Source organism: Diabrotica virgifera, chromosome 3 (assembly GCF_917563875.1).
Source record: "Diabrotica virgifera virgifera chromosome 3, PGI_DIABVI_V3a".
Lineage (NCBI taxonomy): Eukaryota > Metazoa > Arthropoda > Insecta > Coleoptera > Chrysomelidae > Diabrotica > Diabrotica virgifera.
The window spans coordinates 108,683,196-108,710,346 of NC_065445.1; the positions used below are offsets into that span (position 1 = coordinate 108,683,196).

Genomic DNA, 27,151 nt, shown 5'->3' on the forward strand with positions numbered 1-27,151 from the left:
TTCGATGTCTTCTATAATTGATCTTTGTACTTTCATTTGTCTCCTGATGTCCTCATTTTTCACATGTTCTAATCTAGACTTTCCCGCTGCTCTCCTCCAAAAATCCATTTCAACTGCCAATAGGTTACCTTTAAGTTTTTGTGATAACTGCCACACTTCTGAGCCATAGACGATTACTGGTTTTAATATGGTATTATATATTCGCTTTTTCGTTTCCGGTCTTATATTTTTTTGCAATAATACTGAATTCAACGCACCTATAACTTGTTTTCCTTTGGTTATTCTGTCTTTTATGGCTTCATCACTTCTTCCTGTCTTTGTCAGTTTTACCCCCAAAATTACTTGAATTAACCGGCGCATTTATATTTTAAATCCACGAGGAAAAATTTTTTATGGCTGTATACCATATAATACAAAAAACAGTAAAATCCTGTATAAAAAGTATATTTAAAAACCCTCAAAAGGTCTTGGTGGGTAGCAGGTACATTGCACGTAAGCACTGATGATGACTGGTAAACCAGTCGAAAACTACAGTGAGTGATCATATTATTAGAGCCACCTAGCAAAATTCAATGTTTTAGAGGAAGGGTATATAATTGAGCTGTATCATATATTAATGGATCTGTTTTCATTTGGCTGTCTTGTTACACTTTATGAAAGTGCAATAAATAGTCTGACAATAGTGGCAACACGCATGTGTGTCAATGCGTGACTCAGATGCCATTGTTTGTCAGTGCTGCCAGCCTAGCTTGCAACTCGTGTGCCTATTATTTTGTATTCTTGGTGTTTAGTTATAATAAACTTTGCGAGTTTCCATTGCTCTCTAGTGATATTCTGACAGGCCTATACTATTTTATGTGAATTTAGTAAAAATTGCGCGTTGGTTACACTAGTGGTACCAGAACATCATGGGAAATCCAAAGACATCTCACCAAGGAAAATAGCAGAAATAAAAACTTTAATATTCAATACTAATCACTCCAACAGAAACATAGCATCCATTTCTAAAGTTTCAAAGGCAACGTGGACCGTATAAAGAAAAAACTTACATACCATTATTAAACAAAAGTAAAATTTTCTGAGGTGGCTCTAATAATATGATCACCCACTGTAGTTATGTTGTGATTTTGATGTGGCCCTTTTGAGGGTTTTTAAATATACCTTTTATACAGGATTTTACTCTTTTTCATTTATATTTTGTTCAGAGAACGTACAATTACGGTTAAAAGATGACGAGTATCTTTTCTAACAAAATGACAAAAATTTTTATATTCCATTAGAGGTTTTCACGCTAACTCAGTGATCAGTGCGCCAAGAACCGGAAAAATAACGCAAAAGCTGGGAAACATAATTCGAGATGTAAAGTCACAATGACGACCTCTCGTGGATTTCAGTTGAACTAGAATCGAGGGTGTTTTTAATGTCAAGCGCTGAGCGCACATGCATTTGAAAGAAGTAGGTAATATTCATTATTTATTTTTACATGTTTTTTTTTTCAAATTCATGTATAATAGCATCGACGCCAACTTTTACTGAAAGGTGAAGAATCCATGTTAATCATTTTTTTCTACGACCGTTTAATGATATGCTCATTGTTCGCTATTTTTGAATAGATAATAACACCCCTTACTTTACCCGTGAGTAATAGTTCATTACTCACGGGCTGAAGTTATTCACGGGTCATTACTCACGGGTTGAAGTTAGATTCAAGTGATGCATGGCACTTTTAATATACCTATTAGCAAATAAAATTACTCAAACTTGTTTATTTAATAAAATAATCATTGTAATTTATATTAACAATTCAATTCGAAAAATGTATTTTTAACTGTAACAATGGATCAGCATATTTTTTACGTTTAAATTTCAACATTTGACATTTAAAATTGACGTTATTAAAAGGTAAATAAACAATCGATATTAATTCCGTAAAAGGACTTACGGATATGAAATGTATATCAATGAATTCTGTTTTACTTACTGTTGATTATACAATAGATTTTTATTGAGAGCACACGTTTTTTTTTTCATGTAATTGCCTTAAAATACATATGTCTTATTTTTAAAAGCCACCGCCATCCGCCATTCCATGACACTATTAGTGACAACTGTTTGATTGTTTCATAAGCTCAAGAAGGGTAATTCTAACAGTGTTGCCATAGTTACAGTAGGAAAAATGAAAGAATACCCATGAATGAACATAAAAAACACGCTGTATTTTCCTGTCACCGTGTCATACAAAAAATTGGCCAGCGCAAGTACATGTAATAATTATTATTACATGTACTTGCGCTGGGCAATTTTATTTGTGACACGGTTTGATATTGAAAACACGCTCGATTCTAGTTCAGCCGAAATCCACGAGAGGTCGTCGTTGTGACTTAACATCGTGAATACGTTGTGAAGTAAAATGAGATAAAAATAGTAGAGGTGTAAAATTATCGATAGGAACCTATAAATTTATATTACATTACATAGTTTCCCACATTTGGACGTATCGGAGGAGTATGACAACTGTCACAGTGACAGGAAAATTTTGTAAAATTCTCCTGTCACAGACGTCTAAAGGTGGTAAACTATGTAATTTAATGTAAATTTATAGGTTCCTATCGATAATTTTAGAGAAAAGAGAAACTACGTAGTTGGGAAAGACAGCAGGTCAATATAGGATAAGAACTAACAAAAAGCTTGAAGAACTTTACCCAGACTCTAACGTAATAAAATAAATAAAATCCAGAAGACTCCAGTGGGCAGGACACCTCAGAATACATTCTGACCAAAGAACAGCAAGGCTGGTATGGGAGGAAGTCCCAACTGGGAGAAGACCACGAGGTCACCCTCGACGCTGGTGGCGAGATAATATGGCAGGAGGCCTGAAAGCTATGGGCGTGGAGAATTGGATAGAGGCTGTCTAAGGTTACGTTCACTACGGAGATCATCGCATGGTATCCTAGCCTAGAGCATAGCATCCTACTCTTCAGATTCGTGAATTCTGGCATATAAAATAATGCATTTATTTTACAAAGCGATCGATAATATAGTTTCGATAAAATATCGATAAAATAAATGCATTATTTTATATGCGAGAATTCACGAATATGAAGAGTAGGATACTATACTCTAGGCTAGGATACCATGCGATGGTCCCTCAAGCGTCCACAGACCCGCATCGTACGCATCGTACGCATCGTACGCAACGGATTTTAGTTTGCCTTGTACAGAAACTTATGTAACCGCGTCCACTGATCCGCATCGTACGGATCGCATTACCGATTGTCAAACTAAAATCCGTTGCGTACGATGCGTACGATGCGGGTATGTGGACGCTTGACTTAAAACAGATAAGAGTGGAAGCATGTTGTCGAGTCGACTAAAATTCACGAAGGGTTGTAACGACCAGCGCCGGTTTAACCAGGGGTCTTTTGGGTGCTGTAGCACCGGGCGGTTGAAGGTTCTGGGGCGGTACGCGCGAAGCGCGTGCTGTTCCGAAATTATATGATTATGGTAAAATAAAATTTGCATACAAATCCACATGATATAATAATAAAAAAATTTCTGGTTGATCATTAACTTGAAAACTTAACAATAATTTATAAATAAATTATTATTATTAACGTCGACGTACCTATATGGTTTATGCACTGTGTTCAGTTTATGTTATCTAAATGTCAGATAACGTACAAACATGCCGCGCGCCGTAAAATTATATCATTTTACAGCGTTTAAGAATATAATTAGACCAGTAAGAATCTGTTTTTAGGTGGATGTGAGAGGTGGCATTCAGATTTTTGCGGATAAAGTTAGGTGATAACTTCGTTAATAATAATTAATTTATGCTCCTTCTCAAGTATGCCCGGAACATTAATAAAAAAATAAAATATTTAAAAATTTCAAAACTTTTTCGTTTTTTTCTACTTTTTTTGCTTATAACTTAAAAACTATTCATTTTAGAACAAAGTCCTATAGGAATAAAACAAAGATAATTCAATTTTATATCAGATGCGATTTGTTAAAAATGTCTTAATTTATCACCCTTGCTTCAAAATAGCAATAAATATAAAATAAGGGGGCAAAACAAACCTGTCCTTATTCAATTATTTTCCATCACTTAGGTTATACTTGGAACCTTCCTAATTCGCTTAGAAAATTTTTTTAATGTGCTAAGACCGTACACCAAATTTCATTAAAATTAACTTACTAGATTTTGCATAATAATTTTGAAATCTAAACTTTTTTAAAAAATTAAAATTTTAAAATATTGCACAACAAAAACTAGAACATACAAAGATTTGTCAATTTTTTTACATATAAAGAAGTACTCCACCTATCTAATGCACTTTACAGAATTGAAATCGGATTATTTAAACAGCCTCAGCAATGTTTTAAAGTTATAAACAATTTTTTGGCTTATAAACAAATTAGTGCTGTGTCCAGGAGGGGGTGCTACGGGCTCCTTTATTTAGATGAACTTACCCAAGTTTTTTTTATGTATTTTGACCCGTAGAACACGAATTTTTTGGGTAACAGTTGATCCGGATGTCGACAAGATTGTTATAAACAAAGAACTTGAGGAATTACACAAAATCGATTTTTCGCAAAATAAAACATTTTTTTGTATTTCTTGGGTAATTCTAAGCAAAAAATGTTCTTACAAGTTTTTTCGTAGGATGCATAGTTTTCGAGATAAACGCGGTGGAACTTTCAAAAAATCGAGAAATTGCAATTTTTGAACGCGAATAACGTTTGATTAAAAAATAAAATAGCAATTCTGCTGACAGCAATTGAAAGTTTAAGTCAAATTATACCGGTTTTAATTATTAATTGAAATAAAGTTAAGAAATATTTTTGAGCCTGGGCGCGGCATCCATATCAGCACTGGGCGGCAGACTGTGTTAAACCGGCACTGGTAACGACACAAAGTTAGGAGTAAGTATCGATAATTGTACACCTCTACTAGTTTCATCTCTTTTTATTTGCACAAAGTATTATGTTTTCCATCTTTTGTGTTCTTTTGCCGGTTATTAGCGCGGTCATCATCGTATACAGTGATGAGTGTGCTAATAATCGGCAAAATAACTCAATAGACGGAAACCTTATACTTTGTGAAATAAAAAGGAATGAATCTAATAGAGGTGGGAAATTATCAATAGACACCTATAACATATTTACAATATATTGATAATTTTCCACATTTAGACGTATCGGAGTCAAACTATCACAGGAGAATTTTATAAAATTTTCAATTTTATAAAATTCTTCTTTCACAGTGGCAGTTGCCAAACTTATTCAATAGGTCTAAAGGTGAAAAACTGTAATCTAATGTAAATTTATAGGTTTCTATTGATGATTTCGCACCTCTACTAGTTTCATCTCTTTTCATTTCACAACTTATTATGTTTACCGTCTTTTGAGTTATTTTTCAGTTATTAGTGCACTCCTCAGTGTATAGACATAGTTAGTTCATATACAGAGTTGGAGTAAAGTTTGAAACAAAGTTACTATCTTTGAAACGAAAGAGACAATATTCATGAAATGAAATTAAACAAATATATCAAAATTGAGTTATGTAAATGTGAGAGTTTTCCAAGATTAAAATTGACCATTTTTTCATAAACTTAAGTGTATAATATTTGACTAAATACAGTATGCTCTTATTCGAAAATCAGTAATTTATACCCAAGATTGCATGCTTACGTACCATTAAATATGTCTCTTACAAAAGTATGCAACCTTGATTCAGCTAAGTCTGAAATTAAAATAAAACTATTAAAGAAAATTAATAAAGTAACATTTAAAAATTGACGAATAAACATATTAAACTAGATAAAAAGACAAAAATAAAAAAAAAATAACAGAACCTTTACAATGATTGCAGAAAATTCTTCTTCTTTAGGCACCGTCTACAGACAATACGTTGTCTGCAAAGAATGTTTTGGGTGTAAAACTGATGTCTTAATTGGTGAGATTTGCAAAGAAAACTGATATGCTATGTTGAGGGATAGAAAGTATCTAAATCCTACTAGATATTAGGGCAGTCAATGAGGATATTTGGCTCCGAATTCCATCCTACTACATCGATTTACTTCATATTTTCACTGTAAGTATCGAATAGCTCAAGAAATAAGGTCTACCCTATGTCGATGTGCGCTTTTATCTTGGGGTGGTTCCTACCCCTTCTCGTGGGTGAAATTTTTTTTATTAAAATAGCCATGGAATAGGCTGGAGAACCTAATTCTAAGCAAAAACTGTTCTATAATTATTTTTTGAAAACTCAATACTTTTTGAGTTATTCGCGATTGAAAATTGCCCATTTTCATTGAAAAATGACACCTTTTCGGACGGATTTTGGAATTAATGTTAAGTGGCGTACATTTATCTATTGTATAACTTAACTTTGGCAACATAATTAGAAGCATAGTATGTAAAGGACTTAAGAAAAGAGCGAGTTACACAATATGTCGCTTATTTTGGCGAACCACCCATCTAACAAAAAAACTATATAAAATATTTTTGTAGCTTATAAAAAACAGAAGAAATTCGTTCTTTCATAGATCTTCTAGTTATAATACAAAAAAAGGAAATGGTAGGTGAGGAGAGTTTGTTTTTTTTTGGAGCATGTTCAAATAGGTGTATTCAACTTGAAATAACAGAAAAACGGTCAATTTTAGGTGTATACTGATACCAATAACATTTTTAGTTCTTGAAAAGACCTTTAAAATGAGCAATATTAAATGTCGATTACATTCAAACTAAGCGAGATATGCTGCAAAAAATTGATGACTAATGACTAATAAATCAGAATTATTTAAATACATCGTTTTCCTTCTACAATACTTTTTACTATAGTATTATTTCTATGTTCCACAAGTTGGACTGGTTTGAAATGAATGGTTTTTAAAAAAAATAAGATCAAATTGTAGAGCACATTTTTAAATTTCCTTAAAAATCTTCTTTTTTCTCCATGTTACTCGAAAATGATAAGAGATACAAAAAAGAGATACCACACAAAAATAAAGGGTTTTTTAGACGAAAATTTCGTTTTCATATTTCATTTCTGTATCTCTTATCATTTTCAAGTTACACGGAGAAAAAGGAAGATTTTTAAGAAAATTTAAAAATGCGCCCTATAATTTAATTTTTTTTTCAAAAACCATTTATTTTAAATCTATCCAACTTTTTAGAAGTAAAACAATGCATTTACATTCTGATGGATGAGGGTTAAAATTACTTCTCATTTTTTCTTAAAATACATTAGTTATCAATTTTGTTTGCAGCATACCTCGCTTAGTTTGAACATAATCAACCTTTAATATTGCTCATTTTAAAGGTCTTTTCAAGCACTACAAAATATATTTGGAGCATTATACACCTAAAATCGACTGTTTCTCTGTTATTTCAAGTTGAATACACCAATTTGAACATGTACCAAAAAAAACAAACTGTTTTCACCTACTATATCTCTTTTTGTGTTATAACTAGAAGATTTATGAAGGTAAGTGTCTCTTTGTTTTTTATAACCTACAAAATTGTTTTATACAGTTTTTTTAGTTATATGCATAGTTTTTAAGGTATTCGCAAAAAACCGTTTGAAAAGGTGTTAAGTTTTAATCAAAATGGCCAATTTTCAACCACGAAAAGCTCAAAAAGTATTGAGTTTTCAAAAAAAAATATTGAACCGTTTTTGCTTAGAATTATATTCTCAGCGAATCCCGTAGTTATTTTAACCAAAAAAATTTCCACCCTTGAGAAGGGGTGGGAACCACCCCCAAGATAAAAGCACACATCGGCATAGGGTAGACTTTGAATTAGGAGATATGTAGAGGCTATTACCAAAATTTCATTAAAGTCCATGCAGTAGGATAGAATTCGGAGGTAATATCCTATTCTTGCTCCCATTGACTGGCGTATATTTAAAATATAAAAATTTAATATGCCGTACAATGTATAGTATTTTATTTTTAATATTATTTTTCTATTATCACATCAGGATCATAGCAGATTCCATGTTATATATTTCATATTAGATGCAAAATTTCTCTTTTTCAAATATTACTTTTTGTCTTTCCCGGTATGCAAACTCTCTTATTTTCAATAATAAAATCTAATACATACAACATTGCGAAATATATTCACCCATTGTGACATATCTCTGGCACCAAAAATACGGCTGCTAAAATGCTATGTATTTCCAGTCTTTCTGTATGGCGCAGAGGCTTGGACAATAACGGAAACATTACTGAGGAAGCTGGAGGCATTCGAAATGTGGGTGTACTGACGTATCCTCAAAATATCCTGGACGACTCACACCACAAACGTAGAGGTATTGCGCCGAATGGGAAAACAAAAAGTCTCTTTCACAATTAAGAAACGGAAACTTGAATACCTCGGTCATATTATGAGACATGATAAATATCATATACTCCAACTTATAATGCAGGGTAAAAGAGAGAGCAAACACGGACCCGGAAAAAGAAGACACTCACGGCTTCAAAACTTACGCCAATGGTTTGGACTAACATCGATCGAGTTATTCAGAAATGCCGCAAACAAAATTAAAATTGCTATGATGATAGCCAACGTCCTCAGCGGATAAGGCACATGAAGAAGAAGAAGACATACAACATTAATGTGTATTTGTGAACAAAGAATTACACATTGATTTAAGAAACAAAAAAAGTACAAATCAAATGCAAAACGGCATTCTATAATATTGTCACATCTCTACATTTATAGTTTTAATTTATGTATGGTAGGTACTCTAAATGCAACCACCGAATAAAAGAAAATGGGGTTGATTTCAGGTAATACATATTTAAATACGATTTTGTAATAAAATTTCAGTATCATTTTGTATATTAGTATTTCAGAGCTTCAAATAGTATCTAAACCTATTGATACATAAAACATTGAGCTAAACTGATCTTTCACATTAGGTAACTGATTAGCATGCATGAGAAGTCGGATTATTATTATGTTAAACCAGTTGAAATCAAAGGTGCGCTTACAAAATACTTCTCCATCTCTAACTAGTACTATTGTAAACTTGATAAGACAACGTGACAATATTTCTGCAAGTAATTAAAAAAATTCAGTTGGTCACGTAATAACTAAAAGAAATTCATACATCACTCTGGATCTGGATCACAACAATATAATTGAACTAATTATACTTATAGTCCAAGTAATGAAGCTTAAAATAGGACAAAACTTCGCAATTTTTACAGAATAGATCGATTTGCTTTAAAACTTGAGAATAAGTAATGGATAGTCCAAGGATCAAATTCTATATCATGCCAAAACGCCCTTTTACCATGGGGGTGGTTGTCACGCCATCTCGGGGGTGGAAATTTTTATTATATTTTGACCGTAAGATTTGGTAAAAACATTCATTATAAGAAAAAAACCTTCTATACATTTTTCTGATAAAATTAATAGTTTTAGATTTATTCGCTATCGAAAGTGTTAGTTTTATATCGAAAAAATCAATGTTTTTAATCAGTTTTCTGCTAATAACTCAAAAAGTTTTAGTTTTATCAAAACAACTTTGCTTAACAAAAATGTACCTTTTGAAAAATAAATAAATCCGTGTTTTTTAATTTTCTTTAAAACCAATAGTAATAGAGCTATATTTTTTATATGTTAGCTCCTCTTCGTCAAATGCTAAATATTGTAGTTTCAAAATCAAACGACGGGAAAGCTATGTATTTTTCGAGGATAACCTGTTGAAACTAATTTGAAGTATTTAAAAATATCTATCTTCAGAAATAAAAAAAAGTATCTAGCTCAAAAATTAAGTGACTTATAACGAAAAAAATGTCAGTCTCTATTTTTTTCAGCAAAAAAGTTATCGGAACAACTCTCGAATCACCACCCTAATTAAATTTACTCATTTAGAAGTCAATAGAAGTTTGACCGGCTTAGAATGATTAGTTTTAAAAAAAATGGAGTTAAAAGCGAATAACAAATTTTTGTAGTTTAGTAAAAAATGCCCTTTTCTTCGGAATAGAAAGATTAGCATCAGAGATACTAGTCCTGTCGCCAGGGGGGGTACAACGGCCTCGTTAATTCAGATGGACTTACTCAAGTTTTTTTTATGTATTTTGACCCGTAGAACACGAATTTTTTGGGTAACAGTTGATCCGGATGTCGATAAGATTGTTATAGACCAAGAACTTGAGGAATCAAATAACAGCGACTTTTGGCAAAACAAAACAATATTTTGTATTTTTTGGGCCATTTTAAGTAAAAAATATTTCTACAAGTTTTTTCGTAGGATGCACAGTTTTCGAGATAAACGCGGTTGAACTTTAAAAAAATCGAAAAATTGCAATTTTTGAACCCGAATAACTTTTGATTAAAAAATAAAATAGCAAGTCTGCTTACCGCATTTGAAAGTTTAAGTCAAATTATATCGGTTTTGATTATTTGCATTGGTAAAAATTTATTTTTTTATTGTTTAACAAAGCTATAAACACGTAGGGTTTCCCGTGCTTTTACATGCGTTTTAACGCATGTAACGTAGAAATAGTCTTGATTGCACTAGTACCTATTCTACCTACTCGTTCGATTTTAAATGAGAAATCATAGAAACATCACTCACGCACTAGTTGTTTGTAGCTTTGTTTAACAATAACACAATAAATTTTTAGCAATGCAAATAATCAAAACCGACATAATTTGACTTGAACTTTCAAAGGCGCTAAGCAGAATTGCTATTTTATTTTTTAATAAAAAGTTATTCGGGTTTAAAAATTGCAGTTTTTCGATTTTTTGAAAGTTCAACCGCGTTTATCTCGAAAACTGTGCATCCTACTAAAAAACTTGTAGAAATATTTTTTGCTTAAAATGACCCAAAAAATACAAAAAACATGTTTTGTTTTGCGAGAAATCTCTGTTATGTAATTCCTCAAGTTCTTGGTCAATAACAATCTTATCGACATCCGGATCAACTGTTACCCAAAAAATTCGTGTTCTACGGGTCAAAATACATAAAAAAAACTTGGGTAAGTCCATCTGAATTAACGAGGCCGTTGTACCCCCCCTGGCGACAGGACTATACGACAAAAATGTTTAAATATGAAATTGTAGCTAATTTAAATCCCAAGAACTAGGTTTGCAAACATTTTTTCTACGGCAAAGATTGAGTGACCTATTGACAATTAAAACTTGAAATAACATGCAAAAACCACCTTTACCAACCCTTTCAAAGTCGCCTCTTTTTGCGACTGAGCACTTTAAAAATATTCAATATTAATAGACTTATAGATCTTGTAGAAACCTACAAAATTCTTTTTTGCACGATTGATCATTTTTGACTGTTTACCGTGACAGATTTTACGTCAGTAGGTGACATTTACTAGCAACTCGACGGTAAGTAATCCAACTCGATGGTAAGTACTCCAACTCGACGGTAAGTAATTCACTTACCGTCGAGTTAAAAAATCTCTTAATTTTAATTTATTTTTTGAAAGAATAAATAAAACTAACGAATTGTTTATTAATATTGAAACTTATGGTAAAATTTGTTAAATTATTTAATGACATCCCACTTGTTTGGGCTGTGGTTTCACTTCTAACACAAACTCCTGCAGAATCGCATACATTAGTAGTATCCAACATTTTTTATCTTCAAATACGCGATCAAAGTTGAAAACTTGGAAATATCAATGCCATCATAAAGAAAAACGGTGGATTTAATCATTGAATATTCTGCCCAGAGGCTTCCAGGAGCTTTCAACTGCATATGTCTTCAACTGAACGAAATATGCCAATAGAGTATTTTCTTCGATTCTTAAATTCTTGCATTCGCACCATTTTTTAAAACTTTGGTAGGTATTTTGATAACGGATTTTGGATTTTTCGGGAATAATTGCGGAACACCCTTCTTCCCAAGCCCGTTCAATTTCTTCAAATTCACTTTCGCTCATATTTTAATTTATAATAATCAAAATTGTACTTACAATTATTGACAACTAAATAAAAACTCAATTCTCCATTGTTGTTATGCACCCTAGTTACTACCTAACAACCAAAGTATCTATCTTGATAAAATGAATGAAACTAGTCAATATGACGAAAATGTTTAATTTTATAATTTATAATGGTATCAATCGTGCAGAAAACGTTATAAGCATGTCGAACGTTAAGGGTAACCGATCTCAGACAATAATTGGAGTCGTCGCTCCGCTCCTCCTCCAAACAATTGTCTTCGATCGGTATAAAACCCTTACCGTTCTCCATACTTAATATACTATTTTACCAAACTTTCTAAGATAAAAAATAAAAAAGTTACGGTTAAAAAATCAATATATTTTTTTTGACAAAATAAGAAGAAATCCAATTGGAAGCATAATAATGCAAGTTGGCGGTGTCTTTAGTCATTGGCCTTATTCATTCTTCTTTATTTATGTATTATTAATAGATTCTAGAAGTTTGACTGGTTTAGAATGATTACTTTTTAAAAAAACTGGTGTTAAAAGCGAATAACGAATTTTTGTAGTTTGGTAAAAATGCCATTTTCTTCAGAATAGAAAGATTAGCATCAGAGATACGAAAAAATGTTTAAATATGAAATTGTAGATCATTTAATTCCCAAGAACTTGGTTTGAAAAAAATTTTTCTACGGTAAAAATTGAGTGAATCATAAATGAGTATCTATATCGAAAAACATTGATTTTTTCGATATAAAACTAACACTTTCGATAGCGAATAAATCGAAAACTATTAATTTTATCAAAAAAATGTATAAAACATTTTTTGTTTAAAATTAATATTTTTACCAACTTTTGCGGTCAAAATATAATAAAAAATTTCCACCTCCGAGATGGGGTGGCATATAGATTTTGAGCCTTGGACTATCCACTATTTATTCTCAAATTTTCAAGCAAATATATCCATTCTGTAAAAATTGCGAGGTGAAAAGCTTCAGTTCCTGGACTATTAACTTAATTGAGGATAGCGATAACAAAATAGAACGATCTGGAAACTCTTTTGTTTTATTTTACAATATATTTAGGAGTTTTAGATATAATTTTGTATAATTTAAGTTAAGAATGTATAACTAAAATTAATTACCACATGGATATGTAAAATAAAGTGAAAATTTATATTTACTAAATTATACACATACTTTTAATCTATTTCTAACCATAATTTTTACATCTGATAAAAAATTTGTAATATTTTAATGTAATAAATTAATTATTATACCAGTCCTTACACTAGGAAAAAATACACATTAAACATCTTCCCATCTTATTACATCACTCAAATTATTTCTTTCAGTGACTAACTATTTATATGGGAAATAAGCCACAATTAAATTGAAAAAAATAATTGTATTAACGTTTCTACGGCCAAATCGGGTGTCGTTGTCAAAATACAAAATACTCAATAAATAAAATTTGACAACGACACCCGATTTGGGCGTCGAAACGTTAATAAAATTATTTTTTTTAATTTAATTGTGGCTTATTTCCAATATAAATAGTTAATCATAAAAGTGCCACAAGGAAATAGCTTCAGAACAAAATTTCTTTCAGTCTCTCGCTAATATACCATTAAAAAATAAGTCATATAAATCTAAGGTCGTTTTTACAAAAATATTGCAAATATAATATTACAGAAGAAAGGGTTCACTAAAATGTATGTAAAAAGGGAAAAAGCTCGGGTTCATTCTAAAAACACTTCCTTGAGATATGTCTACATAATCATTTTCGTGAGACACGGCAGAATAAGATTCAACTAGTCGCCCATGCGAAAAGTGGTCCTATTTATTAAAACGTTTTTATATACTTCACTTGTTTTTTGTCACCGTTCCATAAAAATCTTGTAATCGATGTCAAACATACTTCCAGACTACCTAGATATCTGAAATTTTCAGAATAGCTCAGAACTCGACGACAATGCAATATTCAACAGCTTTTACATTGAGGCATTGAGTTTTATTTTAAATTTTGACCCATTTTAAATGAAAATAATGCAATGATATTTAGATCCCGTTCTAAAGTACGTTAATCAACAGCGCAGCGAATATACCTCAGTGGTAGAGCAATCTCCTGCAGATCGAGAGGTCCCTTGTTCAAACCCGGGTGTTTCCTATTTTTTTATATTTTTTTATATTCTTTAATGTACTTTAATTAGCATGTTAATATTTCATATTTTATCAAGTTAATATAATATTAGCTACATTAAGATATAACACAATAATTATTATTTCGAAACAGGTTTCATTAACTGTTTACCCTTTTAAACATTTTCTTTGATTTATATGAGTTTAAAATCGTTTCCAAATTTCTTCCATGATATAGGAATTAGCCGAAAACGAAGATGACTTACAAGGCCTACTACAAAAATTCAAAATAACCGCCGAAAAGTATAACCTGACACTATCCAAATGGTAATATCCAGGAACCCAATTAGATGTAAATTAGTAGTGGACGACCATATAATCGAACAGGTAATGGATTGTAGATACTTAGGTGTGGAAATATCTAGCGACAGGCATCTGTGGCAAGAATCAGAGCAGCAGGCAACGAAAGCAGCGGGAATATCTGGTTTCCTGAGGGATATAATCTGGCGGAATAAATTTAATATATGAGCACCGAAAGCAAAGTCCGCATTTATAAGACATGTGTTAGACCCGTACTGACATACGCAGCTGAGACAAGGGCCGAGACAACAAATACCAAACAAATAATGAGAACAACAGAGATGAAAACCCTAAGATCCATAAGAGGTATCACTCAGAGATAGAATGCGAAACGAAGACACATTGAGAGAGCTAGGCGTTCAAGACGTAGTGAGATGGACAAGAGCGCGACGACGCATGTAGAGAGACCACGTAGATCGGATGGACCCTGAACGTATGGCGCAGTGGGCGAAAACACAGAAGCCCAACACCAAGCGACCCATAGGAAGACCCAAAAAACGATGGTACGAGAGTTGGAGCTCCGGATCGCAGCAAAGACTGTAACAGAAGAAACAGGACATAGGCCTATTACAAGGAGAAGAAGAAGAAAGAAGAAGATATAGGAATTCTTCTTCTCCTTCTTTTTGTGTAGACATGACTCTCTCTGTTTTTCAATGTGCCTCCAGTAAGTTGTCATTCCATCGTTTTCGTAGTCTTCCCAGCTATCGTCTTCCTATTGGGGAACTGTCTCTCGTCGTCCTTACTACTTTATTTTTTGTCATTCGGCTTATGTGGTCGTTCCATTCTACTCTGTTTTTTACCATCACAGTTATTAATATTGTCCACCTTGCATCTCCGTCGTATATCTGCACTTATAGCTCTATCCCATAGTGTCTTAGCATCGACCTTTTGAAGTGTTTTTATCTCTGCTGTTGGTAGCATTGTTTTTGTCCTTTCTGTATCAGATCGTATTTCTGCCGCGTATGTCATTCTTGGTCTGATGACTGTTTTGTAAATTCTGATTTTCATTTCCTTTCCGATATTTTTATTTCTCCATATTGTTTGATTCAGGCAACCTGCGGCTCTGTTTGCTTTATTCACTTGATCTTACACTTCTATTTCGAGCTTTCCGTAGCTAGGCTAGTGTGATGCCTAGATATTAGATAACTCCTAACTTAAATAACTCCATGACTTGTTCTATTATCTGACCCTCCAGCTCTAATTTACAGTTTATTAGATTTGCTGTTATAACCATGCATTTAGTCTTTTTTGGGGAACTTAACATGGTAAATTTTCTAGCGGTTATATTACATTGGTACGTTGATACGTTGAAAATCATCTTCACTTTTAGAGATTAGTATTGCGTCGTCTGCATAGCAGATTATTTTAAGTTGTTTTTTCTCCCATTTGGTATCCTTTTTTTGTTCTTACTTTTTTTATTATTTCATTGACGATCAGGTTGAACAATAGAGAATTTAAACAAAATAGTTTATAATTTTACATTTAGTTCTATAAATAATAAAAACGTGGCATTATAAAAAATTATTTTCTTATAAAAGTGTAATTATTTAAACATTTATTTAAACAAATCGTAAAAATCGACTTTTGTGGCTAAGATAAAGTTTGTTCTATTTTTTATCATTCTGAAGAAAAAAATCTTTTTTGCACTTTTGCTATCAAATCAAAATTTTTTATTTCATTAGTAGTTCCAAAATGACACAAAATCTAGGCATCGGACAAAAAAGTTTATTTGACGAAAGTGTATTTTTTTGTTCTTCTTAATGGCGGTACGGGCTCGTTTTTTTAATATTGTATTTAATTACAGAGTAATTTCCACATATTAATATATTTTTCAAATTGGGCTCTGTACCGCCATTCTTTATTATATTACGAATACGTGTGCCAAATATCTCGAAAAAATATTCAAAATTACAGCCGCAATCTTGGAACGCGTTTTCGCTACCTGTTGATCGCTATTGTTTCCTCATAAACGGTTTTCTTTGATACAGATATCTGTATTTTGTTTTGTATTTGGTGTATATCTATTTTACGGTTAATTTATTCACAACTTGTAAAAGCGTTTCACGTGATCGGCTTGTCCTTATTTTTCCAAGACTTTGTCGTTTTGTATCATCTATAATTATTATTCTCAACTTTGGATAAATGTTTTTGTTTTGTTTTTTCGTTTATACTTTAAATTTTTGTACGTCTGAATAATTTAAAAATAAATGTATATATGATATCCTGTTTCATTTTACTTGATTATTGTCTTGTATGTCGCAATACACATACTCAATTCAAAAAGAAGGAACCAGTGTGTTCTAGATTAAACGTATCTATCTAAAACTTGCCTTCTGATGGCCTCATATGTTATATATATGTTATTTATATGTGCAGAAAGCAATACTCATACCAGCTTTCCACTTCCTGAAGGTTCATGTCTGTATCATCTATACAAATGTTCCATGCTCAATATAAAAAAGCTGATATCTCGCAACCGTATAAAAATATAACTTCGTCACCTCATACAGCACGAAGTACTGGCGAACTTGTTTACTTAAAATATCAATAACGAAAAATGAAAAATAAGAATTAGAATAAATAAAGGAATTAAAGCCAAAAAAAACAAAATCAAAAAATGTACAATAAGTATATTGTATTTAGTTCTGACCATGGTTCAATAATTACAATTTCAATAATTTTTGTTGATAATTTTAACAATGATATTTACATAAATTTTCGGGTATAATATCACAAGAGAGTGTGAATAAATTGACAATAATGCGACAGTTTTTCGAAAAATTTTTGTCTGGCATTAGACAACATTTCCCAATGACAACAAATTTGAGAAAAAATGAAGCATTATTTTCTTATTTATTCTTAGTGTCGTGTGATATTCGTAAGATTATTTTTTAATACTTACATATAAAATTCAAGTCTTTATAATATAAAAACCGTCTACAACAGTATGTCAAAAACATATAACAACAAAAGCACAGTTTAGCAAATATTTAGATGAAGATATTAATAAAATGTTAGTTAATTTATTTATAAATACAGTTTTATTCATGAAATAATCTTACCGAAGTAAATCGAGCGCTTAAATTTGCTTGTTTGTGTTCTCCTCGTGACAATTTGACATTAGATGCAGAACTAAGTATATTATGGATATTTTCTTAAATGTGACAGAAGAAGATATAGAAATGTTCTACGCAGAACTTAAACAACTGCTTAGTAACGTGAAGAGACATGAAGTAATGACCTCATAATGGGCGACTTTAATGCCAAGATAGGGAGAGGTAGAGACGACGATTTAATAGGCCCGTACGGCCTGGGAGAGAGAAATGACCGAGGCGAACGACTATATCAATTTTGCCAAGAGGAAGATATAAAAATATCTAATACCAGCGGACCGCCCCGAGAGTATAGTTCGAAACCAGATCGATTACATAATGGTTAACAAAAGATTTGGATCATCAATAACTAGAACTTGTACATACCCTGGCGCCGATGTTCCATCAGACCATGTCCTTCTCTTAGCAGAAATAAAAATAAAAATCACTAATATGAGGAGACCTAAACCAGAACCAACAATAGACTATGCTAAACTTAAAGATGAGAATACCAGAAGAGAATTAAGTATGAAATTAAACAAAGAACTAACAAAGAATACAAAAGTAGAACTAGAAAGAGAAGTTAATTTGGATAACACATGGAGAGCCATAGAGGAAACAATGACGGATACAGTTAAAAAAGAATTAGGTTATAAACAAAAAATACAAAAGAAAAGTTGGATGACTGACGAAATCCTGGCAATGTTCGAAGAAAGAAGAAAACATAAAAACCAAGGGAACCGAGACAAATATCGAGAACAACAACAACGCATAAGAAGAGAGATAAGAACGGCAAAAAATAAGTGGCTAAAGAAACAGTGTGAGGAAATGGAACAGTTACAAAAACAACATGATGACCACAACCTACATAAGAAACTAAAGGAGGTAGCTGGAATATACAGAAAAAAGAAATTTTCTAACTTAGAAAATGAACAAGGAAAAATGGCACAAGATGATAGAGAGAGGAAACTCATATGGGAAAAATACATCAAAAATCTCTTTGCAGACGAGAGGCCTGAGATAGAAGTCGCTCAGGAACAAGTGATATATATTAACAACCTATCTGGTCCCGAGATCACAATTGAAGAAATTACTAGAGCAATAAATACCTCGAAAGACGGGAAAGCAGTTGGACCTGATAAAATTCCTGTTGAGTTACTCAGATTGTTAGATGAAGAGGGAATTACGATACTCCAAAGATTTTTCAACCAAATCTATAAAAAAGGAAAATTCCCTGTCCAATGGCTTGTATCTACCTTTATTCCTTTGCCAAAAAAGAACAACGCAACAAAGTGTCAAGAGCACCGACTAATAAGTCTGATGAGCCATTCTTTAAAAATATTCCTCAAAGTTCTTCACTACAGAATCTCCACAAAATGCGATAAGGTTATTGGTTGCTCACAATTTGGATTTCGAAAAGGCCTGGGTACCAGGGAAGCACTAGTTGCAACCCAAGTGCTAGCTCAGAACTGCTACGATCAAAGGAAAGATGTAATGATGTGCTTTATAGATTATGAAAAAGCCTTCGATCGAGTACAACATCATAAACTCGTACATATACTAAAACAACTCGACATAGATCAAAAAGACATTCGTTGCATAGAGGCTCTTTACTGGAATCAAACAGCTGTCGTCAAGGTGGATAATGAAACAACGCAAGCTCAAAAAATTCTCAGAGGTGTAAGACAGGGATGCATTCTCTCCCCACTACTGTTCAATCTATATTCGGAAAGTATCTTCCAGGAAGCTCTTGAGGAATGCGAAAGCGGCATCAAAGTGAATGGTACCTGGGCCAATAACATACGATATGCGGATGATTCGGTCTTAACAGCAGACAATATAGAAGACCTCCAAAACCTTCTTAATAAAATTGGAGAGCATAGCGAGAACATGGGACTTAGCATCAACATAAAAAAGACGAAGTTCCTTATAATCAGCCGTCATTTATGTTAACATCAAAATGCAAGACTAGCATATAACAACCAAGATGTAGAGCGCATAAGAAAGTTTAAGTACCTGAGGACCTGGCTATGTGAAGACTGGATGTCGGATATGGAAATTAAATGTCGGATAGAAAGAGCCAGAAGTGCATTCATGAAATTCAGAAACGTCTTTACGAACTCTGACTTTGACCTAAACCTAAGATTAAGATTCACAAAATGCTATATATGGTCGGTGCTCCTATATGGCATGGAAGGATGGACGTTAAAAATAAGCACAATGAATAAGCTAGAGGCATTTGAGATGTGGATCTATCGACGAATCCTTAAAGTTCCCTGGACCGCAAGAATAACAAATGAAGAAATCCTGAGAAGAATTGGTACAGAACGACAACTGATGTGCACAATTAAACAGAGAAACGGCATACCTGGGACACATAATTAGAAATGAAAGATATCAGTTTCTGAAAACCTTAATTGAAGGAAAGATCGAAGGAAGAAGGGGAGTGGGCAGGAAGAAAATGTCATGGCTCCGTAATGTCAAACAATGGACAGGACTAAAAAACATAGGAGACCTAATACATACTGCAAGGGATAGAGATAAATGGTCAAACGTGATCACGAACATCCATTAGTGGATTGCATAAGAAGAAGAAGAAGAAGACAGTTGTCAAAACTAGGAAACTGGTTGCCATTAAACAGAAACAATCTACTTAAAAAAATTCTATCGGTAATTTTCTACAGTAGATTTTTCCCAGTATAATAATAATCTGATTGGACAGAATTATACACGTGATCAAAAATCTTACTATACGATTGGAAGTTAAAATCATTAAAAAATAATCAACAAAATAAGAAGTAATGCGACAATTTAGTCGAGAAGTATATTTATTACTTATGGTTTTTCTAATTTTCTATTATTATGCTTTTTTTATTTATAAGCAATTCGAATGGTATAAACCAACTTAATCTGAAGTAAGAATCTTTGACTTATCGACAGAAAATAACACCTTTTTGAATTAAAGACCAATTTTACAAAACAGTGATTTTCAATTGTAATATCGTGAACCTAATATACGCGTTACTACAACACGGATAACAATCTAAACACGGTTCAAAAGCCATAACTATATAGAGGAACAATTTGTACTCCGACCGATTTAAATTAAGTCCTGGTGAAGAAAAACACACGCTAAATCTACATAAACAAAATTATTACGTCATTAATCATTCTTCCACAATGGAAAAGCCGTCAGTGGTATGTGAAAAATGAATTCAACAAATAATTATTAGAGCAGCTAATCAAGCAATAGTGATTGAAAACGAGAATTCTGACAGAATGGAGAATAAATCATCGAGCCCTCACATAGACCGATATGGTTATGGACATGTTTGTTCTTAATAGGTTAAAATAAACGTGGTAAGTAGTCGACAAATACAATACTTTTAGGGTCTTTCTGCTTCAGTTAGCAAACAAATTTGAAAAATAACTGATTGTTTTTGTGATTCAACATTATACACAATTCATCACGTCCTATTATTATCTTATTAGTTTTATTTGTTCAGTATGATTAATTGACTTCAGATACTGGTAATTCTCGATTATTAAATTTTTGTATTTGTTGAAAAAAATAATAAACATAAAACGGAAGACCCTTGTCAATTTTCGACAAGCCTATGATAACATAAATATAAATATAGTATATGTAATTATTTGGTATACCAAAGAACGTGGTAAATTAGCATAAGCCACCGTGCCTTACACCACACGAAGCACAAATACGAGTTCAAAATCAATTGACAGATCCCTTCTAGAAAACTAAAGGGCTAAATAGGGAGATGGGCTGGCGCCGACTATGGCGCTTTTATCTTGGGGGCGGTTCCCACCCCAGCAAGGGGTAGAAATTTGTTTGATCAAAATAACCACAAAAGTGACTAGAGAACATAATTCTAAGCAGAAACTGTTCTATATTTTTTTTTGAAAAGTCAACACTTTTTCAGTTATTCGTGGTTGAAAATTGGCCGTTTTCATTGAAAAAAGACACCTTTTTAGATGGTTTTTTGCGAATACCTTAAAAACTATGCATCTAACTAAAAAAAATATATATAACATTTTGTAGCGTATAAAAAAAAACAAAGAGATTCGTTCCGTCAAAAATCTTCTAGTTATAACACCAAAAGAGATATGGTAGGTGAAAATAGTTTGTTTTTTTGGTGCATGCTCAAATCGGTGTATTCAACTTGAAATAACAGAGAAACGGTCGATTTTATATGCATAGTGCTACCAATACTTTTGGTAGTGCTTGAAAAGTCCTTTGAAATAAGCAATATTACATGTCAATTAGATTTAAAATAAGCGAAATATGCTGAAAAAAAAAATTGGTGACTAATGTATTTTAAGAAAAACGAGAAGTATATTTAACCCCTTATCCACCACAATTTAAATGCATCGTTTTCCTTTCACAATACTTTTTATATAGTGTTATTTCTATGTTCCAAAAGTTGGACGGGTTTAAAATTAATGGTTTTTGAAAAAAATAAGATCAAATTATAGAGCGCATCATTTAATTTTCTTAAAAATCTTAAGAGATACGAAAATGATAAGAGATACGAAAAAAAGATACCATACAAAAATGTAGTGTTTTTTTTTTAGAAAACAATTTTATCTTTTTTTTTCACTGTATCTTTTATCATTTTCATGGAGAAAAAGGAAGATTTTTAAGAAAATTTAAAAATGTGCTCTACAATTTGATCTTATTTTTTTTTCAAAAACCATTAATTTTAAACCTGTCCAACTTTTTGAATGTAGAAATACCACTATTATAAAATGTATTGTAAAAGGAAAACGATGCATTTAAATTCTGGTGGATGAGGGGTTAAATATACGTCTCATTTTTTCTTAAAATACATTAGTCATAATTTTTTTTGCAGCGTAGCTCGCTTAGTTTTTTAACATTTAATATTGCTCATTTTAAAGGTCTTTTAAATCACTGCAAAAGGTATTATACACCTAAAATCGACCGTTTCTCTGTTATTTCAAGTTGAATACAACGATTTGAGCGTGCACCAAAACAACAAACTTTTTTCACCTACCACATCTCTTTTTGTATTATAACTAAAAGATTTATGAAGGGACTAATATCTTTGTTTTTTTATAAGCTACAAAAATGTTTTATATAGTTTTTTTAGTTAGACGCATAGTTTTTAAGGTATTCGCAAAAAACCATTCGAAAAGATAATAATATTATGTTTCAATGAAAATGGCCAATTTTCAACCACGATTAACTCAAAAAGTAGTGAGTTTTCAAAAAAAAATTATAGAAGAGTTTTAGCTTAGAATTAGGTTCTCTAACCACTTCCGTGGTTATTTTGACCAAAAAAATTTCCACGTCCGAGAAGGGGTGGGAACCACCCCAAGATAAAAGCGCACAATGGCATAGGGTAGACTTGAATAAGGAGATAAGTAGGGGCTATTCCCAAAATTTCATTAAAATCCATGCAGTAGGATAGAATTCGGAGGTAATATCCTGTTCTTGCTCTCATTGACTGGCGTAATGGTTTCACCCCTATTCAGCGGTCCCCATAAGCGCGGTCCCCGATTAAGCGGTCTCAATACAGCGGTCCCCGTTTCAGCGGTACCCCGATTCAGCGGTCCCCATAAACGCGGTCCCCAATAGAGCGGTCTCAATAAGAAAATAATAATATGACTATGGTAAGTAATTAGTTTTATTGTAGGATATTATTTTAACCTATTCTTGTTTGAAAATATACAGGTAATATCTAAGTATCTGGTATATACCCCAGTTAATAGGGAAAAAAATCATCGATTTCAGGTAAAAATGTTCTACAGGTTTTTCAAAGTTTTAAACGTTAGATGAGGGATAACTGATGATAATTCCGTGAAGACGTACAGCTGTTTTTGCTTTTTTTTTAAACAATTGCAAAGAATGAAAAAAGCACTTTTTTGACTCTAAAACGTTTCTTGTACATTTTAGAGAAAAATGTTTCAAATAAATGTAGATCTTAAAAGTTCTTTAATTTTGTGGTAAGCATATTGTAATATATAAATAATTGACCGAGATAATTGCAAAAAACCCTCATTTTTGCAGTAAATTATAAATATTAATAACTTTATTTTTTGCACAATGACGTAAAATTTAATGACTTTAAAATATGTCAATTAATGAGTTATTTAAGTGTGCTAAATTTCAACCTCCGTGGCTCAGTGGTAAGAGCGCCTGCCTTTGGATCGAAAAAATCAGAAAGGTTGTGGGTTCGAATCTCATCAGGGTCAGGAATTTTTCGTTTATTATAAATTAGTAAATGAATATAGTTTCTGTCCTTGTGGGATCGGTACTCACCGGAGGGACCGCAGACGTTCGGATACAATTAGCGTCTGTTTGCAAAGACAATGACGTCGACTTTGCAAAGTAACAAGACACTTACTCAACACACACACTACACATGACACTAGGTACCTAACTGTTCAAAATTACCGTAGCTACCATGCCAATGGCCATTAGTTGTCGAGGCATTAGCTAAATAAAAAAAAATTCAACCAGATCGACCAAATAATTTATAAGTTATTCAATTTGTTTATCACAGAGAGCAATTGTTTATACAACTTTTCTTGCCCTACAGTGACTCTGTGAGATATTTAGCAGATCGCAGTCGATTATTTGAGACTTTAATTTTAAGACGTATTAAAAAAATTTTAACATTTTATTGAAATTGTTATTAAAAAAACTGTTTGAAAAAGACCTGACTTTTTAGCTTTTAAACAATTAGAATAACTTAGATATTTTTTATGTTACGTGCTTGTATGTAGGCTCAATGAAAAGCTGATGAAAAAATGCATATAAAAAAAGAAAAAATAATTTTATATGTTCATTTTTTATTGTTAAAAGTACTGTCCCCAAGAGGGTCCTGTTTTTACTCATTTTCCTGAACGATGCCTCTCAAACGGCATGCTGCAGAACCAAACGCCGCTGAAACGGGTCGGTGGAATCGAGAACCGCCGAAACGGGGACTGCTGAAATGGGTACCGCTGAACCGGGGACTGCTGAAAAGGGTCGGTGGAATCGAGAACCGCTGAAACGGGGACTGTTGAAATGGGGTCTTACCGGCGTAATATACCTTTATAAAGGATTTTACTGAATAAAAATGTTTTGTAATAAATGGTATAGTCAGCTAGAGGAAATAATTTTTCTTGTGGATTTTGTTTTATTTATTGTTAACTTCCATTTTTACGTACTTTCATGTAATGGGGTTACCGGGTTAAACCCCGTTTTTAAGTGTTTTCTTTAGATTATTAAGATGTATTTAAGGTGTATTAATAAATGAATCCCGTACATGTGATATATTTGTAATGGTGTTACCTCATTAGAGTTTGTTCTAACCAACATTACCACGTATTTATCGGTATTATAGTCTAGAAAGTCCCCGAAGCTGTTGAAACTTGATAATCTGAGGATAATACCGGAGCGAATTTGAGTTGAGCCAACTCGCGAGCCTAGTAAGAGAATGTAATGCGGCCAGTCACGTCTTATTAACGTTTTAAAATCTAATCAAATTTTCCTTTGTACTATTATATTTTGTACAATGTATACTCTTATAAGATAATAAACTTAAATCTAGTTCTACACTGATATAGATTTTTCGTAGCAAACTCAAATATTTTCTTTTTGGTTATAGAAACTCATCGCTCTGTTAGAAATAGTTATTTATGATCTAAGTGTTAAAAGTACAATTTTAAGACACGCATGTGAAGGTTTGCAGAATGAGCGAAGCGAATTTTACGAAACACAAAATTTTACGAAAACCTCCAAAAAAATAAAGGAAGGATGAAAATTTGGAAATAGGTAGTTGAAATTGTCTATTATTATACCACGAAATTGTCCCGAAAAGATTGGTCATAAATTATACCACAGATTCTGGTGCCAAAAATAGGTTGATTAAACCTCACTTACCTATATACAATAGTGCACACAAAAAAAGTTACAGCCCTTTGAAGTTACAAAATGAGAATCGATTTTTATTCATATATCGAAAACTCTCAGAGATTTTTTATTAAAAATGAACATGTGGCATTTTTATGGCAGCAACATCTTAAAAAAAAATTTAAGTAAAATTTGTACACCCCATAAAAATTTTATGGGGGTTTTGTTCCCTTAAACCCCCCCAAACTTTTGTGTACGTTCCAATTAAATTATTATTGTGGCACCATTAGTTAAACACATTATTTTTAAAACTTTCTTGCCTCTTAGTACTTTTTCGATAAGCCAGTGTTTATCGAGATATTTTGAATATTTGTATATGGGTAATGGAGACCGGTTAATAATCTGAAAATTTATTTATAATTTACATTTTTAAGTATATTTTGAAAAAGAAGCTACATCTCGATAAAAGGTGACTTATGAACAAAAGACTAAGAGGCAAAAGTTTTAAAAATACTGTGTTTAACTAATGGTACCACAATAATACTTTAATTGGAACGTACACAATCATTTGGGAGGTTTAAAGGAACAAACCCCCCATACAATTTTTACGTAAATATATTGAAAACGAAGCCGCATCTCAATAAAAACTGACTTATCGAAAAAATATTAAGAGGCAAAAAAGTTTTAAAAACTTTGTGTTTAACTAATGGTACCACAATAATGAATTAATTGGAACGTACAAAAAAGTTTGGGGGGGTTTAAGGGAACAAAATCCCCATAAATTTTTTATGAGGTGGACAAATTTCACTACAATTTTGTTTCAACATGTTCCTGCAATAAGAATGATACATGTTCATTTTCAATAAAAAATCTCTAATAGTTTTCGATGTATTGAAAAAAATCGATTTTCATTTTGTAACTTCAAAGGGCTATAACTTTTTTTATGAGCACATTTGTACTAAGGTAAGTTAGGTTAAATCGAACTATTTTTGACCCCAGAATGTGTGGTATAATTTATGACCAATCTTTTCGGGACACCCTGTATAAGAAAAAGTTTACAATTCTACATCCCCTCCATTTTACAAAAATTGGGAAATACGGGGTGAAAAATATTTTCTCGTGAGTGAAAAAATATACGTTCAAAATAGGCCCAGAATTAGATAAAATGACTAATTCTAAGCAACTTTTGTTTCATAGGGTTTTTTCACTAAGTCAATACTTTTCGAGTTATTTGCGAGTGAATATGTTCATATTTAACAAAAAAAAACATATTTATGGACGGTTTTTCGCAGATAACTCAAAAAGTAAGTACTATAGCGTAAAAAATAATCTTAGTAAAAATATAGCTTATAAAAAATTGAAAAAAGGGTGTACGCGTAAGGTCTGCAGACCCAGTATAAGCAGACTTGTAGCTAATGAAAAGTAGGTTATTCTTCGTCAAATTCCAAATCGAATATTTCAATGTGAAATAACCAAAAAACAGAGCACTTTTTGGGGAAAATTCATTGCAACTTTTTAAAGTGTTAAAAAAAGGTTTATTTTTGTTTTTTAAAAAAATTTCTAACACTAAAAATAAGTGAGTTACGAGCAAAATATTGTTGGTCCCTTTTATTTTTTGGTACAAAAATCGCGAAAATCACCCCCTAATTAGCTTCCCAAATAAAATTAATGGTACCCGCTTCACAAGTTACTTTACTTATGTATTGTTTATATTATCTATAAGTTTCATGGGTTCAAAGTGCTCAGTTT

General features: G+C 32.2%; 1 protein-coding gene across 1 annotated transcript in view; it reads right to left on the reverse strand.

Annotated features, from left to right (window-relative positions):
• Nucleotides 1-27,151, reverse strand: part of LOC114338920 (extracellular serine/threonine protein CG31145) — a 964,172-nt gene that overhangs the window by 481,570 nt on the left and 455,451 nt on the right. Inside the window, exon 5 of the mRNA XM_050647518.1 lies at nt 5,699-5,746. Coding sequence (XP_050503475.1) covers nt 5,699-5,746 — 48 coding nt within the window. The remainder of the gene's footprint in view (nt 1-5,698; nt 5,747-27,151) is intronic.